Source organism: Strigops habroptila, chromosome 13, assembly GCF_004027225.2.
Source record: "Strigops habroptila isolate Jane chromosome 13, bStrHab1.2.pri, whole genome shotgun sequence".
Classification (NCBI taxonomy): domain Eukaryota; kingdom Metazoa; phylum Chordata; class Aves; order Psittaciformes; family Psittacidae; genus Strigops; species Strigops habroptila.
Window position 1 is genome coordinate 5,880,197 of NC_044289.2, and position 21,571 is coordinate 5,901,767.

A 21,571-nucleotide genomic window follows, 5' to 3' on the forward strand; every position below is an offset into this window, starting at 1 on the left:
GATTCAAGTTTCATCTAAAATAAAACAACACTCATCAGTGAAAATTCTTTCATTTCAGCTTAAGAGCTTTGAATGACCAAGACTAAGCTGTACAACTTCTGCACCTCAGCTCTTCATCAGAGACGAGACTTGGGCAGCCCTAGTATGCAAACACATCATATATCTAAAAATAAAGATAAATTTGCCTGCCGGATTATACTTCAAAGCATGCCTGCCTTGATCTAGGAGGCACTGAAGACACTCAGGAAGGATGCTGACAAAACTGCAACAAGAATAGGGGTTTTCATTAAAAAAACCCAAGCCCTCAGAACCCCACAAACCTGCTCCCCCAGCCCAAGAGAAAAGAAATGACAGGACACATCCTCACTCATACTGAACCTATCCCACAGGGACTGTGACAACACAGGACTGAGCAACCTAAGAAACAGGAACAAGAAACAGCACTTGTATCTAGATTGCTAGAAGAAGGTGAGAGAGGCACAGCATTTATTAATAATGAATTATATCTTATGGGACAAACGCACCAGGTTTTAACATTATGAAATTGAAAAAAACTGCCCAGCTGGAATGACTGGCAGCAGGTAAAATGTAATCAAGTAAGGGGAATCTTCAGGGATTGCAATCATGTGAAGGTATAGTTTTAATACCAAACAGGTTACCTTCCATGAGCTTAAGATGATAAAAAGTATTCTGTCCACACATAGAATAATTCAAGCATCCATCAGGATAAATTAGTAAAACCATTTTTTACTGAGAAAAACAGAGTACTGCCCAGTCTGCCCATCCAAAATAAAAGGGACAAGAAGAAATCCAATGAGATACTGTAGAAGAAAATTCTTCATATGGTACCAATTCTGTAACACTGGCTAGAGAAAAGGGAATCACTCTGCAGGTCTCATTCTTGAGAAAAGTGGGGGAAAACCTCGTACACTCAATTTTTTTAAGAAAGGACACTGAACTGTGGAATATAGATATATATTTAATATTCTCCATACGGAGTTACATTTTTCAAGTTTCTAAAGCTTTTTTGGGGGGTATTTAATACAGTTTATGATGTACTAAATAACAAGTTAAATAGAATGATATATTGGCTTATCCTAGTAGATGTTTGCTTGAGATAAGAAAATGGAGAAAAACATACCACTTCCACTTCAACTCATGAACGTGCAGACTAAAAATATTTCAAACAATATTTGGAGTGAATTTAGGAAGAGTAGGACTCTTTTTTTTAGCTGTTTTCTCTCAGTCTCACCCTCAGATAGTCATCCAGCTTCAACCAAACTTGAAAGAGGTTTGCTGTTGCAGAGATTAATTTCCAGAAATGAAAATCAGAGGCTGAGTAGAAGAGAGATCAAAATTAGTGCTCTAATGAGCAAAAGCAGGAACAGTTTCTGTAGATCTACAGCAGCCACAATGCATGCTGATGTTTTCCAGGTAGCAGGATAAGCAGAAAAAAGGAAGATAAAGGACAGGAATATCCAGGAGTATTTAGGGGTCAGTGTTGCAGGGAACATCGGACCCACGGACTAGAATGAGGACTGCATCGGCTGGAGGAAACAGGAGATGCTTGGAAAAGTCACAGGTCTCACAGGGAAGAACCGCAGATGTGTATGGGACTGGGAGGGAATATCGTGGAAGACATTCAGCAGATGCAGAACAAGTTACAGAAATCAGCCTTCATTAGCTCAGCTACCCACAGAAGAGTTTACTTTCTGTTTTGAGAAGGTAAAAGGAAACTTGCAAATTTTGTAAAATAGGGTTTATTTTAATTTGTTTGTTTTTAAAACAAAACTAATGGGTAAAACCCCACACCTACCATCAAAAGTCAAAATTCTCCCAGGCCTATTCGCAATGTTTTACATAGTTAAGTCTTAAGCTCTCTTCTGTCTTTTGCTTCTCCGGTTACATCACTCATGCTTACTCCACTATTCATAGTTACTGCCCTCCAAGCTCTCTACAACTCTACTAGGTAGATAGCTGCCTATGCATACTTAAAAAGCTTTTGTGAAATTTAAACCTCAAAACAAACTGCTGCCATATTTTTCACCAGTCCCTTTACATGCCAAATCATGTCTGCAACATATGCAAATTTATCTTAAAGGACAAGTTTACTACTGGGGTTTTTGTTGTTGTTTCTTTAAACCAGAAAACTGAAATATTTAACTGACAGCAAAATGTCAAGTTGCAAGGAACAGTAATTCAGGGGATAGAAGCTCTCAACGTGCAATAACATCAAACTGGTAGTTTAAATACTGCTTTACTAGAAGATTCCAGCATTTCCCACCAACTAGTAAAGAAGATACATGCTCTGCGATGAGCAACACCTTGTTTCCCATGCAGTTATGAAAACAAAGGAATTTTCACATTCAATTCTCACTTTTTTTACCTAAGTAAGAGTTCCTTGAAAAAGCAACCACACAAAACAAGGCAGCTGAAAATAAAGCACATGTCAAAATGCAAGTGTGTGCTTTCTCTCAATACTGTGTTGTCATCTCTCCACTTATGCTTAGCCTGAGCCTACCACGAGCATCTAAACACAGAGAGAACTAACCAGCTTTTTAAACTTTCAGAGTTCTCCATGCATCGCTTTTCTGTAATGCTTTCAGGAACCTAAAGAACACCATTTAGCACCCTGGAAAAAAAACTCACTTCCCTTGCACATGGAAATATTTTAATGGCCTAATTTCAGAATGCCTCTGAGCAAGGTAAAGGAGTTACTCCATTGACTACTAGAATATTCAGCATCATGGTATGTTAACACTCTTTCCAAATAAGGCCCAGTACAGGTACTACAAATTATTGGCATTTTCTGAAAATTCATCTTCCAGTATTTAAAACCACACCTGAGTAGTAGATTTAAATGCAAAATATTTGACCATGTTCCTAATAATGTTTCATGTCTTAGGGCAAGATACCACAAGAAACTTCAAAAACCCCAAAACTGGAAACTTTTTTTTGTCCCCTGTATAACATACTGAAATATTAATGCTGCTTCACTGAGTTCAGGTTTACTTTTTCACAGAATGAAATTTTCCCCTTTGAAGAAATAAAAGTATTTCCAAAGAAAAAGATAATTCCAAGCACATAAATGCAACATTAAACATCCTAACAATTAAGGAATTTCTTGTTTGCTTAATGTCACCAGATATTACCTCCCATTTCTTTCAAGCTGATGGAAGTTATATTTAACTTGCATAAACATTTTTGCATAAGCTTTTACAAGCTATATGCAGCATCCAGTTCTTAATCACAGTATTTATTGGCTGTTGGCATATTCTTGTCTTTTGACAAAACTCAATTACACAACTGTGTCAGTTCTTAGGACAACGCCTAAAATAGACTGAAATACATACCCTGCTCCCCTCTCCACCCACACCTTCGCTTTATGTTCTACGGCACCAATTTCGATCAAAACCCGTAACTAGTTGTTCAGCTGGAATGGAACTTTTCATACTCTTGAACAGACACGTACACACAAATTTTCCAGCACAGTAACACCTCGTCCATGTCCTGGCAGAGGAGCTGAGGAAAAAATAATGTTCTCTGTCTTCAATCTGCAGAAGCCTCCTGATACACCTTGTGATGCAAAGAACAAACGAACGGGGCAAGGAAATCACACACACCAGCTCCCTCCCCTGCAATTTTCAATGTTACTCAAACACCAGCAAAAAATTATTTTTGTTGCCAGTCGAGTAAAATTCAATAAGTCAGTTTGTTTCTTGGCAAGGAACTGATGTGAGCATTCTGGAAACATGGTATTGGTATGCAAATCTAAAGGAACTGCAAAAACAGTAATAAATTTGTGCGTCCAAACTAATATTAGCCATTAGGAGGGAATTAATTAAAAGACTTTGTGATAACTATTATACTTCTTCCTCATTTGTAACATTAACTTCCCTTCCATAAAATCACATACATAAAAAGTGAGAAAACAAAACACAGTATCCAGGAGTAGAATACTAAAATTACTGACACAGAATTCATTTCAGTGACAGAAGAGATTGACACTGACCAGTGTGACTAGATACCATAATTTGCTGGTTTCTGTGAAATAATGGTGGTACTGCAGTTCAGCTTTCGGTGGATGAGACATACAGAAGGATTAGAAAGTACCAGTGACTACTTTTCCTTCCTTGTACATTACGAAATATAGGTAAGAAAAGAGAGAAAGTTTCCAACCTTTAGAAGGGCGACTTGGCTTTCTTAACTTCACCACTAAGAGAAAATATTTTTTTTTAAGAGAAATGCGAATATATTTGTCATCTTGAAAACAAAGCTGTTTAGTTCTGCTTCCATCATTACCATTAATAGGTTTGATAAATATACACACTCCTATCCAACAACATACTAGTTTAAGAAATAGTGTCATCGTTATACAATGTGATTTGGGAAACTGAGGCTGAGAAGCGTTATCTACAATTCCCTATAAACTCAAGACTTCCTGAATCATAAATACTATCCAAACTTACTAATCACAAAGGCACATTCCCCTTATTTGTCAATCTTGTAAGTGGATTTCATAAGCCACATTTCAAGAATTTATTTCTATCTAAATATTTCTGCTTGTCCCAATTTTCCCCATGACACTTATTGTCTCTTGGCCTCGCCAATGTCCCACTTTCTGAACTCATGCATGACAACGATGCTCTCTTTAGGGCTCGTCAGTCAAACCCACAGAGGGGAAAGATGACTTAAAAAAGTCAGTGAAAGGCCGTCACCTTAGAAGCAAAGAATTCCAGCCTCAAGACTCAACACAGAGGAGTTTTTTTCCTCTTCAACCTGAACTGTACATTTATGTTAATTCTTCCAATTATATTTCTCACTCCTCCTGTCGTCCCTTTCCCATTTTTAATCCTTTCATAAAAATTGGCATCTGAACTTCTGCAGTCAAAAAGAGAAGGTTTTAGCTCCACTTAACCAGTGGATGCACACAAAATACAACAGGCAACAGCAGAGACCTACTCCTCTGGAATAGCCCCATGAAAAGACAGTGTTGAGGAGGGAGGGAAGGAAAGGAAGGGAAGTAACAGACTTCCTGCTATTACAAGCCGTATTTAAACCCCTTCTACATCACAAGGGGCTCTGTTGTTGGCAGTAATGCAGAGTAGAAAATTTGGTTGATACGGAGTCTTCATTATGCTTAAAGGACATCCTTAAGAGATGAGGAACACTGGAAGAGCACTGTGGGGAAGGCACATTCCCATTGTTTATGAAATTGCTGTAGGAAGATGTCAGTTGATAGCACGGCCAGCTGAAGCCATCCTGTGAAGTGGGCTATGCCTTTCCAAAAACTCCATCCAGAAAAACCTGTGGGGTAGAACATGCCTTGCTTCTCCAGTATTCTGCTCTGCTTACCAGTGCCACAGTGCTGTTACTTCCCACATGCCACCTTCACAACACGAACGAAAAAAAACCAACCACGCATTTCTGTCTCTAACTCAACTACAGATTATAAAAGGAACACTGAAAAATGTTTAAACAGTCTTTACTGTAGTTAACTTGCCTAGAACTTTAACCACCTTCACATTCACCTTAGCATTGTTAACTATTAAGCACATTAATTACCTGGAACACTTGATTCCATACAGTTCCTCAAATAATTAATTAGCTAAAGTGATCAGGGATTGGAGTCCCAGAGGAAATTCTTCTAGTTTTGTAGAACTACATAGATCTCACCTTGTTAAATGCTACAATGATTCACTTACATATGACAACTCTCCCCTCATCTACTTAGGGGCAGAACCCTAAAACCAAAACAAATAAAACTCCCTCACACTGACTGAAGGAAGCTAGTGCACTTACCCCTGGATATCCTGTTTAGTCACTAATCTGAGTAACACTAAAAAAATTTGATTCCCTTGTTCGTAGCACATTAGACATATTTCATAACACGTATCCTCCTCCTGCTTCAAACATCAACTATCACAGGGCAACCAAATCAAAGGTGAACAAGTTTTAGACAGGCCTTTAAACTGGATTTTTTTCAAGCCACATGAATAAGCTGCAGCAACAGAGTAATTCAAAACTACAGTCATGTATGTGGACACTAACATTAAAAAATGTCTTTTCATCTCCAGCATACTACAGTTTTCACAACGTCTCTGCTGTTACTCATCACATCAGCTGTGATGTTGTCTGCAAACACGTTTATGTTGTACAACAGCTGATAAGAACATTAAGAAAAGTAATGCTTTACTTTTCCTACCCTTCAAAACAATCCTTTCCAAAACCCTTCCATGCTCTCTCTCTCATTAGCTGAATCCCACATCATTTTTACACAAGGTAAGCAGGGCAAAAGGGAATGAGGTGGGCAAAAAGGATAGCAGGAAAAGCAGGACAGTGTGGGGAAGCAGTTAGTTACTTTGAAGAAAATACAAGTCACTTAAGTACTAAGATGTAACTCTCAAGAATTTCAAAACACTGAAAAACAACCTTCTGCCCCTATAAAGCATATGTTACGATCTACTGATTATTTTTGGCAACAAAACCCTAAAACTAGATGCATTTAATTTACTTCTTGTACTTTTTATATATACCATTTTTTAACTTGAATTTTATGCAGGTGAATGTTCCAATACATACTACCCACGAAAGGACAGCACAGGACTGAATGCAAGAGAAGATGCCATGGGGGGGACAGACGATGTTTCCTGAGCTGCATGCAGCTCCCCAACTCAGCCATGGCTCCCACACTGGGGTATGCTGTGTGATTGGCAGCAGGGCTGCTAGGTAATCCAAACCCCTTGCTATGAGAAGGCAGAAGCCAGCAGAGGCTCCTGAGGCCACATTTGTCATGTGCCCTGGAATCCCACTGCACGCTCAGCTCAGCCCCAGCCTACAACACAGAACTGAGATACTCGAGGAACAGATCCCAGAGCGTGTCCCAGTCCATCCCCAGCTCTGCAGGCTTTGTATAACGGGTCTCTGGGCTCTCAGTTCTGCACAGATTTGGGTACGCAACTTGCAGTGTTGAGCAGGTTATCTAACCATGAAATACACCATTCATCACACAGCAGCAGCACCTATCTAAGAGCATCGGTGTGCTTAGAAAACTTAGAACTGTGTTGGTTAAATGGACTGATACTTTTAAAGGTTCCAGGGATACCTGACTTTTACCTTCATTGATGAACTTTTTACTTAGCACCTCATGTTGAGAGATGCTACACCAAAGTCAACTCACGTAAATCTTTCAAGTCACACATGTCTTTTAAGAGATTTTCAGTAACTACAGCAGCCAAAATAATGGAGACAACTCAGCAGTAAGAGGACACAGGACTGGGCACTTATGAAAAAAAGAGTTGTCTAGGATAAAGAAAATATTCCCTATAAAGAGGAGCTAAAAACATGTAGCACAGGATGTAATTTGTTAGGAATCAGTCTGAACTTTCTTCCAAAAGACTGTGTACCTTATCCCAAACTAGCATTTGGGGATTAGGAAGAAGCATTGTCCAGGCTCCTTGGCTAAACTTTTAGCTCAGACATTCTTACAAAAGAATTAACTGCTGAAAGCCTAACTGTGAAAGCTTAATCTTCCAAAAAAGGCAGGATTCACAAAATAGATGATACTACTAGAAGGTAGAGGATGCCAATACAAAACTATTATGATTGAAAACAAGAAAGACAAAACCAGTAATATAATTTTTAAAAAATAAACACAGAGAATAAGCTCTGAAATTCCAACACCTTAATTCAATTAGAATTAATTTAGCAGGTTCTGGTATATACACACACATACAGAGATGCGTGCATGCATAAACTTTATGTGCAAAAGAATCTCTTCCTGCTCCCTAGCGAGGTTAGCTGAAAACTTAACAAACACAAATCTTAGACAAAAAAAAAAAAATACTCCATTTTCCCTATCCTAAAGTCATTCCCCTCCTCACAACAATCAAACAATTAAAAAGATTTTAAGTGCAACAAGAAACGCTTTTAGAAACATAATTTAACACCAACATCTGGACGAGTAAACACAACAGAAAAAAAACCCCTGACCTATTACCCCTAAAATTCTTAGTACAGTCTCATTTTGTGAGGAGACAGAAAGAAAAGCCTTACTTGCTCTAAATAAAGAAAAATGCGTTCATTTTGTACACTAACAGGAGGTATGCTCACAGCAGCATGAATCGATGTGCTATAGCAGAGGTAAATCAGTGTCAGCCATGTTGTGAAAGAAACTGCAGCTAAAACAACAAACCCACAAAACTTAAGCCTTCATCAAATCAGCTATACCTTGATATATACCATTTTATAGAATTAGCTCTCACGTATTATTGGTGCGTGACTTCTTCAAGTTAATGCCTATTAATCTCATCTAAAAATACACATCCAAATTCTAGAGCTCGTGAAACAACAGAAAGAAGAAAATACACCAAGATACAGAACAGCAGCACTGACGTGCGGCACACAGACATAACGTAGGTTGTAAAGTGAAAAAGCAAATGCACTTACTCAGCATTAAATCCATTCACGTGCAAGATCCTCATCTGTTTGACTATTGTGCTTTTACCGGATTCACCAGCACCTAGAAAATGAAAGTAAATCAATTTCAGAAGGAAGCATGAGTGATTAAGGGACACGCTAGAATTTTTTTCTTCAGGGTAAAAACGAGAAAGTTGGTTTTCTCAGTGCAAGAGTGAAAAGTGAAAGAAAAAGAAATAATTGCCACTGGAAACTTCAGTTGTAGCTAAAAATAAATGCCCGGCTCAAGTCATGTGTCAAATCTGAATCTTGGATCATTTCACTGTCCATTTTTCCAGTGTCAACGTTAAATGCAGACTGAGGGGTTTGGAAGGAAAAAGGGCAACTTCAACATTTTATAGAGAACAAGACGGAACGTTAAAATCTGCTTGCCATGTCACTAGTATCTGATGAAGAGAAAGACTGATTGAAGTCCATATTAAACTAAAGCCTTTTTGCTAGAGCCTTAAAATATTTTAAGTTTGGCTGCGGTTATCATCATCCAGTCAAAAGACTGCAACTTAAATCACAAGAAATAAAATATTTGGATACTCACATCTGAAAAAGGAAGGCATCCCTTTAAGCCTCCACCCACAAAGCTACAGAAACCTCCTTCTCTAATTTGTGTCTTGTAAGCAACCTCCCACCCTCTGTACATGTTCCAAATCAATCACATACGCAACGAGACGCAAAGACCACCTTTTGTGGCTGCATGCTCCAAACAGCCCCCCCGCGGCTCTCTTTTGATTCCCTTATATACCCTGCAGTACAAAAAACCCCACTCCACTTTACTCCAGTTTCCATAAGTAGATGTATGCTATTTCTGCTGTGCTGCACGGATGCCAGTGCACAGGGCAACCCATCTGCCTATAGTACCCGTTTTTCCATGCACGCTAAAAAGACTCGAACAGCAGCATTTAATTGAGCTGCTCCAGACTGCCAGATCGGTAGCTTTCTATATAAAGCAAACATATTTTTTGAGAGAGTAGTATCATAACCTGGCAAAATTTAGAAAGATTCCCTTTCACATCTGCTGGCTTCTCATTTATTGTTCTCATGAGCCTATGTCTCGACAGAAACGTGTGGCTGTGGCGGAACAGGCACAGAGGTACAGTTTGTATTTATAGGATGTCAGGCCTCTGCTAGCACACACTGACAGCACAAGCCTCCATTTTGAGCCTCGTGTTCAAAACCGTATTTTAACAGTTATATTTCAAAGTTCATTTTCTGACAAATCCTTCCCTCTCTGCTTTCTCCTCTCCTTTCCTTCTCCCTCATGAATTCCCACTCTTCTCTCTATAAAACCTGCTTGCATGTTTTGCCACCTTAGCACCAGAGCCTTTACTCCTTTTCCCTCTCCTTGCTCACTGATGTTCTGTAAGCATTGAGAGAGCAGTTTTTATTTACAACTCTTAATGCAAGCACCATTTCTCCCCTAAACTACTATTTTATTACATACACGGTCTCTCTCTTCAGGCATACTGTACCATGCAATAAAAACAGGTGGCAAAACTAATCAAAAATGAGTATCTCAGGTTAAGATAAAGACTGGGTCCTCTTCACAACTAAGAACTATTCAGGAATAGCAGTATATGCTATAGTCATATTTCCATTCAGACTAATGAATAAGAACATTTCAGCTGTAACTCTGAATCACATCTTACATTTATAAGCATTGGGAGCCAAAATCTTCACTTCACTTAGGCCAAGAATGGGGGTAGGTAGTTGTTGCATTTTGCTATATATAAATGCACACAGTTTGGTATTGACATACCTGGGTTCTCTGGATCAGACATACCAGTGAACCAAAATGAAGTATTACATCTAAATTTCTGAGTAAGTCTATTTCTATATTGGGCTACTCGTTAAGGCCCAATTCTCACCAACACTTATGTGTACATTTAACTTCACCACCAAGGAGAGTGCCATTAATTTCAGTGAGACGGCTGGTGGCAGAAGGGGCAAGCACAGGTACAATGGTGGGGCCAGCAAAGAGCAGTATAAACCCGTTAGAATAATTAGCAGCTCTGCTTTGTTGTTATTTGAGTATGATGTGAAAATATTAAGAATACTTTCAAGGTACTTGGTTTTTTATTTCCTGTATCTTGTAAAGTAAACATATAATAATAATAGGGACATGAGCATTTTTATTTTTCACCGGTGAGTTTGTGTTACAGACTGTCCACAATTCATGACAGCTACTGTTAGAAACTGCAACAGCTGAACTATTACTTTAAAACACATGCACACAGATGACCTTACAGCCCTCACTAAACACCCGCTAGTTTTTATTTACAAGTATCTAAACTGGGTTTCAGCCACCAAAACCAAAGAAAACTGAAAGAAAACCCAGGCAAACCCACCATGTTTCTGTTTTCTGAAATTCTGCCTCTTCCGACAGTAACCCATCTGATGACAAATGGTTTCTACTGATCTATGAAATGTTCAGCCTGAAATCTGGAAGTCAACACGTTCCCCAAGAGCTGAAGGTCCAGATTATCCTGCTAAAAGGATAATTTGAGCCCTGGCAGGCTCCTCAGTGCTGCAGGTGCTGCTGTAGTTCCCAATCACTCTCCATTTACATTAAGCCTCCTTCTTCAAATTAGTATTTGAAAGATTTTATCGGTAAGAGCACAATTCCGAATTCACAACGCTCAAAACCTCTTTTTCTGTTTTCCCCCTATTTACGGTTGTTTCACACCAGAACGGGGCTCACTGAGGCCTATTCTCTGCTCCACGCTAAAACCCTGCACAACGTGCACGAGCGGTCCCTCGGCGTGACCAAAACGACCCGGATCTCGTAACTGCATCTTATTCTAAAACGCTACTTTTAAACGGGTCTGACAAACATTTTCTTGTTCTCTCCAATAACGCCTTTCGGACCTTCCTCTTCCTTGAAGCCGTAACCTGCATTTCTAAACCTATCTCCCGAAAAACGTGACACATGCGGGTCACCTAAATTAACGCTGAAATACCTCAAAACAAGCTACAAACGATCCCCTCCCTCCAAACATGCGACACCTTAATTAATGGTGCCACAAAGTAAGCCTAACGAGCCAGCCGGGGGACGCGCCCGCTCCCGGCCGTGCTCCCCCCGCCACAGGCGCGGGGCTCCCTCGTCCCCAGCGCCGCCGCGCTTCCCTCCGGGACCGACATCCTCCCTCCGTTTCCCCCAAACGATTCCCCGGCTTCCTCCCTTCCTCTTCCTCCTCTCCCCGGCCTGGCCGCACGTTCCACGGCACCGTTGCCTCAGCCCCGCGGCGAGGGGAGCGCCTCGGGCCGGCCAAGCCCCGGCTCCCGCCAGGCCGCGGTGACTGGCCTTCCCCGCGGCCGCCCGCTCCACACGCCCAGGGCAGGCCCGCGGCCCCTGTAAGCGCCCTGCCCTGTTTATCTCCCAGGTTCCCCCTGGGGCCCGGCGCTCCCGCGCCCCTCGCAGGCGGCCGGCTCGGCACCCCCGGCCCCCTCCTCACGCTCAGCCCCGAGACCCGCTCCCCGCCCCGGCCTGCCTCCCTGCGTTGTGCCCCGGCGTGCGGGGCGCTGCCCCCGCGAGCGGAGAGCGGCCCCGAGCCGCAGCTCCGTACCTGCAGGGCCTGCCCGCGGCGCCCCGGGTGGTGCCCGAGACCTCCCCGCCGCCGCCAGGCCGAGGAGCCCGCGGGCTCCTCTGGACCGCTCCGGTCTCCTCAGAACCCCCGGGCCCACCTCCCCGGGCGCTAGCGGATCCCCGCGGCCCCGCCGGGAGCGGGCTTGCCGCCCGCTGCCCCGGCCCCGCGGAACGGGTGGGCCCTGCGGCTCCGCTCCCCCCGGGCCCCACCTCTCCCTCGGGCCTCCCCGTGCCCGGGCAGGGGGCCGGTGCGCGGCCCCGCCGCCCTCCCTCTGGCGATGAGGGGACGGCCCCCGGCCCGCTGCCCCGGCGCCGCGGTGCCTGCGGCCCCCTTACCCAGCAGGAGGAGCCGGTGCGTGGCCCTATAGACCTGCTTGTCCTTTTGCAGCTGCTTCTCGATCTTCTTGTTGGCCTCCCGCTGCGCCTTCTCCTCGTTGCGCTGATCCTCCGTTTTGCTGTTCCCTAAACAGCCCATCTTGGGGAGGGGGAGGCAGGGGACGCGGGGCGAGGGGACGGGAGGCGGCCGGGGCTGCCGGGGGGAGGGAGGGAGGCACTCTCCCGGGCTCCCTTCTTCTTCCTCCTCCTCCTCCTCCCCCCCTACTCGCTGCTGTGGCGGCCGCTGCCCAGAGCCAGAGACATGGAGAGAGCCGAGCGCGGAGCCAGCCAAGGGGGGGCCGATAGCGATGACTTTGCTGCCGCTCCGCCGGGTCTTCTCCCCGGCAGCTGCAGCTGCTTCTCCTCCCCGCCCCCCCGCTCAGCCCCGCGCCGATCCCCTCAGCGCACCTTTCCCGGGGGGGGTGGCGGCAGGGCCCGATGCGGAGCGATCCGCGGGGATCTCCGCGTCCCCGGCCGGGCCGCCGGCTCCTCTAGAGGGAACAGAAATGCCCCCCCCCGCGCCGCGCGCACAGGAACAAATCCAGCTTCAGTGCCACCCCCAAAAACAAAAAAAAAGAAAAATATTAAGGAGAAAAAAAAAAAAATAATCCTCTTAAATCCAAAGGCACGGGCTCCAGGCGCGGAAACCTCCCCGAATCCTCGGCGGGGAGGATCGGGAAACGTCTCTTCCTCGCCTCTCCCCCCGCGCCGACGGACTGAAGCGCCGAGGGGGTCGCGGCAGCCGCGGCTCTCGGGTCCCCGTCTCTCGCCGGGCGCCGCCGCTCTTCACCCTCCGGCCGCGGGTCCTTCCTCCCTCACCGGGGCGGGGGGTCCGGGCCGAGCCCCGCTCCCCCCTTTTTTTTTTTGGTTTTTGGTTTTTTTTGGGGTTTGGTTTTTTTTTTTTTTTTGGTTGGTTGGTTTTTCCTCTCCTTGCTGCTGCTTTTTTCACATCAGGTTTCCAGGCGGCTCCAGGAATCCTCTCGGCTTCTCCAGCGAGCGGGGAAGAGGAGGAGGGTGAGGAGGGGGAAAAAAAATTAAAACCGAAAGCAGCCGGTTCGGCGTCTCCCCCCGAGCGGAGCCCGTCCCTCACGGGAGGCTCTCCCCCCGCCTCGCTCCTCCTGCTCGCTCCCGCATCCCGGTATTATCGATCTCTCCCGGTTCTCCCCTCCCGTGTCGCGCTGCTCGGGGAGCGGGTGGGGCAACCAGGCCCGCGTGCACCCTGGGAGCGCGCCCGCTCACGTGACACCGCGTCACCCCGCGACGCCGCCGGCGCCCGCTTCGAACCGGCCCCGGGAGCGCGGCGGGACTCGGGCGGCGGGAACGAACCCCGGAGCCGGCCCCTGCGGGAGGGGAGCGGCCGGGAGGGAGGCTGCAGAAATCGGGGTCTAAAGTAATAGATTTCTGAATAGATCTTCACAGAGCCGTGCCCCGGGGCGCTTTGTGCCACCCTCGGAAGTAATCACTGCAGAAGTTGTACTAAATCCTTATGGATGCGTTTCATCACTTGGTGGACCTTGCAGACCCGCAGAAGGGTCCCGCAGCCGCTGATGGGCGTGACTTCACTTGGACCAGTGCGGGAATTCTGGGCGAACGCGCATCCCCAGGGAGGGCAGCCCTCTGGCACGCGGGAGCTGGGATGGGGCGCTGGGGTCTGGCACAGGCACCGGGATGCGGCGCTGGGGTCTGGCACAGGCACTGGGATGGGGCGCTGGGGTCTGGGACAGGCACTGGGATGGGGCGCTAGGGTCTGGGAGAGGCACTGGGATGGGGCGCTGGGATGAGGTGCTGGGATTTGGGATGTAGCGTTGGGATGGGGTGAGCCTCTCTGGAAGGCTGCAGCCAGTGAGAGGGTGGGACAGAGGGAAAAAACCTTAAACAAGTTATTCTGGACCAGGACAGTACAACTTGATGCACACAGTTGCTCCCACCTATGGCTGTACCAGCTATCTAGCTCCTTTTTGTTTTCTAAAATACCTTTTTTTGGAAGCCTCATTACATAGGTTACACAAGCTTATCAGTTACATCTGGAAAACAAAGATTGGCACTTTGCTCCTTGTATATCCCAGCTGCCTAAAGTACATGGGTAATTTTTCTCTACCCCCCTGAGATTAGTAAAATGTCCTTTCCTATAGATTATTTATTGGCAAAATTCAATTATCTACAACACTATTCCCACAAACATAACTCCTCACATTACCCAGTCACTACATTTAGAACCACCTACAGTAAAATAATTATGTGAATAGAGCAAACAACTAGAAGGTCTTAGTGTCAGCAGATACATCTGTTTAACTGGCCTTGCTGAAAGAGGGGTGGACCTCATGAGAAACATAGAATGCCACCTCCAAATCTTGGTCTTTGAGGATTTACTGGCACTTTCAGTCTACCTTAACATGCCACAACTTTGGGGTACACAGAGCTTAAGAGATTTGGAGTCAGCAGAGAAACTCTCACTGACTTCAGCTGTCGTTTTAGGCCAAGGCAGTTTTAAAAGGTCTTAGAGACACTTGGCTCAGCAATGCCCAGACTCATCTGAGGCAAAGATTATAATAATTCCTTGTATCTTTTATAGGTCTTTTTATTTATTTGTATTGTTTCCATGTAACATCCATTTTTTCAAATATATTTTAACTGTATTTTAATGTGTGTACAAGGCATAAGAGACTTAATAAAGCAGAATTCAGACTGAAAATTATAACACCTCATAGCCTTTTTATGGTCACAGGTATGAAGAGAATGCAGAAATGCCAGTATCTGCCACCTAATGCAGCAGGGAAAATCTGCCCCAGCCTCCAGGCTTTGCTTCCCTCCGGGTCCCAGCTGGGGAGGGAGGGAGCCTATCTCAGCTCCAAACACGAAGGAATACACAAACAAGATAATTATTGCTGGAGGTATACAAAAGGCTAAAATCTTGGTGAGTGGTGTGAGCATAGGGAAAGGGGAGTGGTAAATACACCAAAGCATCCACCTACAAGGGAGTCATTGCTGGGTAAACGCCGTTGTCCAGCTGCATGCACCCATCCCTGTCCCAAATGCAACTGGGACGGGCTCTGCGAGGTTAAACTCTAAGAGCCGCTGGGACGTGGGAATTGCTGCCCTCCTGGTGTATATATACCCTGTGCTCTGTCTCTTCAGGTTGAACCAAGCATGAGGTAGTTGAAAAGGGAAAACACACTCAGCTAATTCACAAAACTTGCAGTTACTTACGACAGAACTAAGAATTAGCTCCTCGTGTTACAGTGTTATTAGAGTGTGAAAGTCTCAAAAGCTACAGAAAACAAAAAGAAAACTCCCAAATTCTTAAACCTATCACCAAATACAGACTTTTTTTGTCTTGTTGAATACAACATGACACAAGATGCGAGGCACCAACCATACTGCACAAACCCAACAAATTGCCATGATTTTTTTCTAGTGCTGTCCTGATTAGGAGAACGTCATTTGAAGAATGAGCATACCAACACATTAGCTGTTCTTACTCTTTCTTATTTGTTTAAATAACATAATGCTGCTGATATGTCTTCAGAGTAAACTGTGTTTCTTATTGGAACTAGTTGTATTAGCTTCCATCTTACAAAAATCCATGAACTTCAGTTTCACCAGACTCCTGCCATCAGAAGAGTAAGTGCAGGCAAAATCTGACCCTTACTCACTGTAAAGTTGAAGCTCACTTCTTAAGATCCTGCAGTTTTAGAACGAATAAATGCAAAGATGAAACAACTATATGTATGGACACAGTGCTTTGGTGATAAAAGTCTATTTGAGGCTTTAAAATACTCAAAAGAGGGTGTTAAAGGACACTGCTGCATGTTAAGCAGAAATATTTTCCAAAAATGCAAGGTAACATGAATGTGGAAGTGGCTGTAGGAGACATAAGAAGACATGTTTATTGATTCAATCCTACTTAAATTAATGGAAGATAAAAGTTTACTCACAGAAGATTGTGAGCATTGCACACTTACAGATGAAATTCAAATTCACTGATACTCTTTACATGTCTGAATATAACAGCCAACAGCCTCAGATTCTGTTGCTTTTTATTCTAAAGCAATGTAGATGCAAGAGTTGGTTTTGGAGTTACTGCTTTCTTAATGGAGTAGATTTTAAGCCTGTTGAAAAATGCATCTGAGACACATACTTCTTTGTCGTTCCATTCTTTTCTCTTTCTGACCGAAGGGATAAAACTTTCTGCTTAGAATGCTGATGCTGCATCAGTTTTACTCTCAGTCCACCAGAGTTAGGCTCTGAATTCACTCGAGTGAATTCACCTTTGTTTTTACAGGTGATTACGAGACCCAGATCTGCATGCCCAACCACCACACATGCCTTCCAAACCCTCGAGGCGACAAACACTTATTGCAAACGATTCATATGTGTTAGTAAGTCGAAGGTACCGAGCACTTGGGATGCCCCAGCCTCCAGAACAAAGAAACAGTTAATGAGTTTTCAGACGGGACCATTGCACAGCTCCTGACGGGCTCACGCTGCCCACAGCGAACATGACCTCATAAACTTTTGGCTGTGAACCGTGGGGGTGGAGTTGTGACCAAACCAATGTGCTCTCTTGGAAGGCAAGATACAGACGACATCACGCTTGAGCATCCCTTAGCAACCGGAGTGAAATGGCACTGCGGCTTTTGAGGGGGCTGTCAGCCCTCACCACCTGAATAGCCTGTACTTCAGTTCCTACCACGGCTGAAGGGACACAGCAGAGGAGACAAAATGTGTAGCTCAAAAAGTAAAAGCGACAGGGGTGATCTAACTGTACAGTTTCCTTTGTTTCTGTTTATAGGAAATAGCCTATTTTCAGCAAGTCTTTTTCATGGAAGGATACAGAGCTCAATTAATCTGGGGAACATATGAAACAAATGGTTCTTACAACACCACCTTTATCTCAGATTTACTTTAGACTCTTTCCACTTGAAAACATAGACTGTAAACTTTGTTACATTCCTCTCTATGATTATCAGGATGAACTGAAAGAGAGCTAAGCTTGCATGTGTGGGGAAAAAAAAATCCACAACAAAAACCCCACAATAAAATACTCTCTGATTTAAAGCTGTCAAGGAGCGGATCAGTGAACAACAAACTACAGCCGCTTCGCCCCAGACCTGAAAATGCAGTTACAGCCGTGCATCTCAGTTATCTCCTGTCCCCAGTCCTCACACCTGTGAGATTGTTCCACTCCTAAGAGTTTGGGAATGGAATTGCTGATCGTGTCAAGGGAACTCTGAAGGCGAAGACAGTTTAATCTTTTTTCACTGAGAATCTGCAACCCAATAATCCCCCCACAGCTGAATATATGCTGTTGTAGGATAATGTCTGTACCCTGCTTTCTTTAAAAAAAAAAATAAAAATAATAATAAAAAAATCTATGCATTCTTCTCTACTTTGTGATTCACCTGAAATTATTCATATTTGTATATATTTGTGTATCTTTGTAAGAAATGAAGATTTTAGAGGTGCCTCCCCTCCCATTCCGTGCCCCCCCCCCCTTAAGTTTTTCGAGGTATTTAAAGTACTGGGAAAAAATAAACAGTGAGTGAATTTATATTAGAAAGGTACAGAAGAAGTTCCCCCTGTGCATAGATAACACCTTTGAGGATTAAAATCTTAAGCAGAATTAAGAAGTAGCTGTGATTATTTGTCAAGGAGCCTACATTACCCAATGCTTCATTCTGCTGCCCTCCAAATTCACAGTGCCAAGGCTGAGCAGTTAGAACAGACTTCCCTCTTTTAAAAGCAGGGATTACCTCTGGGACAGATTGACTGTTTCAGGTAAAGGGTATTTTTTAATAGCACACACTGTATTTTTGTGTATTGATACCTCTCTGGTTTGAAGTCTGTTAAAATTTTTATCTTTAAGAATACGGAGCTGGGGGCCTTCATCCTGAGCCATCAAAGTGACCAGTAGTTAGTATCAAACCTATCCATCTCAATGTATTTAATCCTCAGTAAACTTAGCCTTTTAGTTAGTTATATATAAAGATTAATTAAGGTTCTGATTTAGACTTAGCTCAGGGTTTTTTTCATCTGCTTCGAACACTAAAAGGCTCCCATGGCCTCTTGCACTGACTCAGGTCTGCTGCTTACGCCTTCCTTAGAGGCATCCTCCATGAGCTATCGTCCTGCAAAATCCTTTGGACTCTTGGAAGAACAAAACTTGGTGATAAAAAGGGAGACAGTTTCAAAGTCTCCCAGTTACCCTTTGACCTGCTGAACAAGGAACCCTTGAGTAATCTCAAACCCGCTTAAAGGAGAAACAAACAAATTAAAGGCAAACAATAATCTAAAAAGGAAAACCAAAGCAAACAGATTGGAATTGGAGCAAGAATCCAATGTGGGGTTGTTCTTTTTTTTTTTCCAGCTGATTCCTTTGTGGCAGCCAGAACAAAAATCACTTTAAAAAGCATTAAAATTTAAACATGGTAGGAGATGAAGCCATTATCAACCAAAACTTGGGAGGGCAAAGCAGGATCATCAAGTAAAACGATGAGTTTGTCTGTCATATTAGAAAGAGTGAGCCTACCCAAATGCAATGAAATGAGCATTGTCAGGAAGAAATTAATGCACCACTAATGTATTCAATAAAGAACAAACACAAAACACTTAAGTACAGATACTCCAAAACAAACAGAACGGAAAGGAGATACTTTCCTCTTTGGCAAAGAAGAAGAATTTTTCCATAAAGAAATTCTGAACTTGAGAGGGATTTTTGTTTTGTTTTTCAATAAAAACAAGCCCAAAGTCTACTAATAGAATTAACCGAGACCTTCCTTTAAACCAAAGGGGGAAAAAAAACCTCTTTGCCTCCCTCCGTTCACTTCAAGGCTTTTCCTTAGAAACATTAAAAGAGACTTTTAAGGAACTCAAGCAATTATGGAAATAACACACCAAGGAACAGCTTTTCACCCAGCAGCTTTTCTTATTTTCTTGCAGGTTTTTTCCCTGATATTCCTTCTCACTACTCATGCATTCTGCACAGCACTTTATTAAAAAACAAAACCAAACCAAAACCAACCAAAACCTCCCCCAAGTCCCCTCTTATGTAACAGAAATAGCACATCCCAGCTCTCCGCGTAACACATATGGAATGCCGATTACAAAAAAAAAAAAAAAAAATTGGAACAAGTCTTTTCTCAGATTTAGTTTCAATATTTGTCAACATTCAGAGCAGACCTACCCCCGACTGCAAACTTCTTTATAAAGAATTCTTCTGCTTTAACCCCTGTTACGTTTGGATCACAAAGCCCACGGAGGCAGCAGCAGTAGAGGCTGCGTTTTCCAAACACCAGGTTATAGTTAGCTCCTGCAAAAGCACGGAACTCCCAAGCCTTCCTCCCGCCGAGAGGAGGAGGAGAAGCTGCTGCCTTCACCTCCCCAGCAGCCCGGCACCTGCCGCGGTTCCCAGCAGAGCAGCGTGGCTGAGGCTCAGCCTGACCCAGCCTGCTCCCCAGCAGCACCCTGAGCTACCCCTCCACCTGAGTATCATTTATTACTGACACTGCGCTCTCCAGGAAGGGGGAATAAGAGGATTGTTAAAATAGTTGTTGCTAAGTTGTCACACAGGCTTTAATGTGCTGTAAACATTCCTCTCCTTCTTTTACATTTTTTCTTTTAAATAGAATGATGTTCAGGCTTTTGTGCTCAAAATAACTTTACATTTTAGTGCTAGCAAACCACAATACTCTCAATACCAGAAACCAGTATTAGAGATGATCTGCAAGAAAAACAGAACTGGGATTTTGCTCTTCTGTCTCCGCACTGCTAAAGGCTTGAAAGTGTCCCGTTTCAGAAAGGGTATTTTCTCCTCTCTTTTTGTATACATCAAAAAACGTTCTGCCTAGATCCTAAAATTACATACAGACACAACTACAGAATAGGGGTCTTCTGTACCCTATTTTTCCTGAAATAATTTGTCTGTATGGCAAACTAACAGCGCCATTACTTCTTAAGTGCCTTGATGTTAAATTAGAGTGCCCCACATACCCTAGGGCAGTTGCAGAATTTAGACCCTTTCCCAATGTTCTAAATAAGTCTTTCTGGTGGTTTGCGGTTTTTTGTGTGCGTGCCTTACATTTTAGAAATGTATATAAAACAATTTATTATCTCCAAGTCTTTAGGTGTGCAGTGAAAGGTTTCCCTTATCGTTCTAGCTCAGACAAAGCCAGGAAAGACATCCAATGCCAGAGCTGGGGGAACCAGGCAGGAGTTGGGGTCTGGACCCAGCTCCAGCCCAGGCTGAGTCAGAACTGGGGTTTTGCCTCTGCCACATTAAAACCAGCAGAGGTGAAGGTTTATCCCCTCCTACCCACCCAGCCCAGGAGGGTGCTTGGGCCTGTTTGAAAGCTCACAAAATGTTAATGGCAGAGATGAGCATAGGGAGCAAACAGGGGAACAGGATCGAGACCTGATCTACTGCAGATGGTTCGATCCAGCACAGCCACTGATCCGTGCGTGACCCTGGACGAGTCACTTCCCCTTTCTGTGCCTCTCTTTCCAACTATCTTTTATCTGCCTCTCTCATATAGGTTGTAAGCTGTTTACTTCTGACATGTCTGCACAGTATCGAGAACCAAGGGCCCCTGATCTCATTGGTGACCTGTAAGCCCTTCTGTTCCATGACAAAATAATTATTTAAAAGGCAGCAATTTCTTAATAGTCTGTCTTCCTTTTCTTAACACCTCTTTAACTCAAACATTCTCAGCAATGTTAGATGAAAAAATAGGCTCTGTTCAAAATCTTAACACTTTTTCTTCAATGAAAATGTTGAGAAAGCTGCTAGTACTCTCTTCAGTCCTTCTCCCACACGTCCTCCAGCCAAACCAGGGACAGCCAGAGTCAGCATGCTTGCTACATTCAAAGTACCAGACAAAGATACTTTTTATGTTGGAAACAGGGAATAAAGAAAAAAAATGCCTGCACACCTCTCAATCTTTCTTTGTACACCATAAAGCACCCAACAGGACAGAAACCCGGTGCTGCGTTCTTTCACAGGTCACCTCCAGGTTTGCTTTATGCTCTCTGGTATTACAATAATGAATTTGTTTTTCCATTGCTCTGTGCATGCTCTCTTGTCTAAGAGTGACCTATTCGCTTCTGAAGCAATTGGCTCTTTACCGCTTAGCCTACACTATG

At 43.8% G+C, this 21,571-nt stretch overlaps 1 protein-coding gene across 1 annotated transcript in view; it reads right to left on the reverse strand.

Annotated features, from left to right (window-relative positions):
- Positions 1-21,571, reverse strand: part of GNAS (GNAS complex locus) — a 153,062-nt gene that overhangs the window by 84,885 nt on the left and 46,606 nt on the right. The window contains exon 2 of the mRNA XM_030502781.1: positions 8,449-8,521. Within this exon, the coding sequence (XP_030358641.1) occupies positions 8,449-8,521 (73 nt within the window). The remainder of the gene's footprint in view (positions 1-8,448; positions 8,522-21,571) is intronic.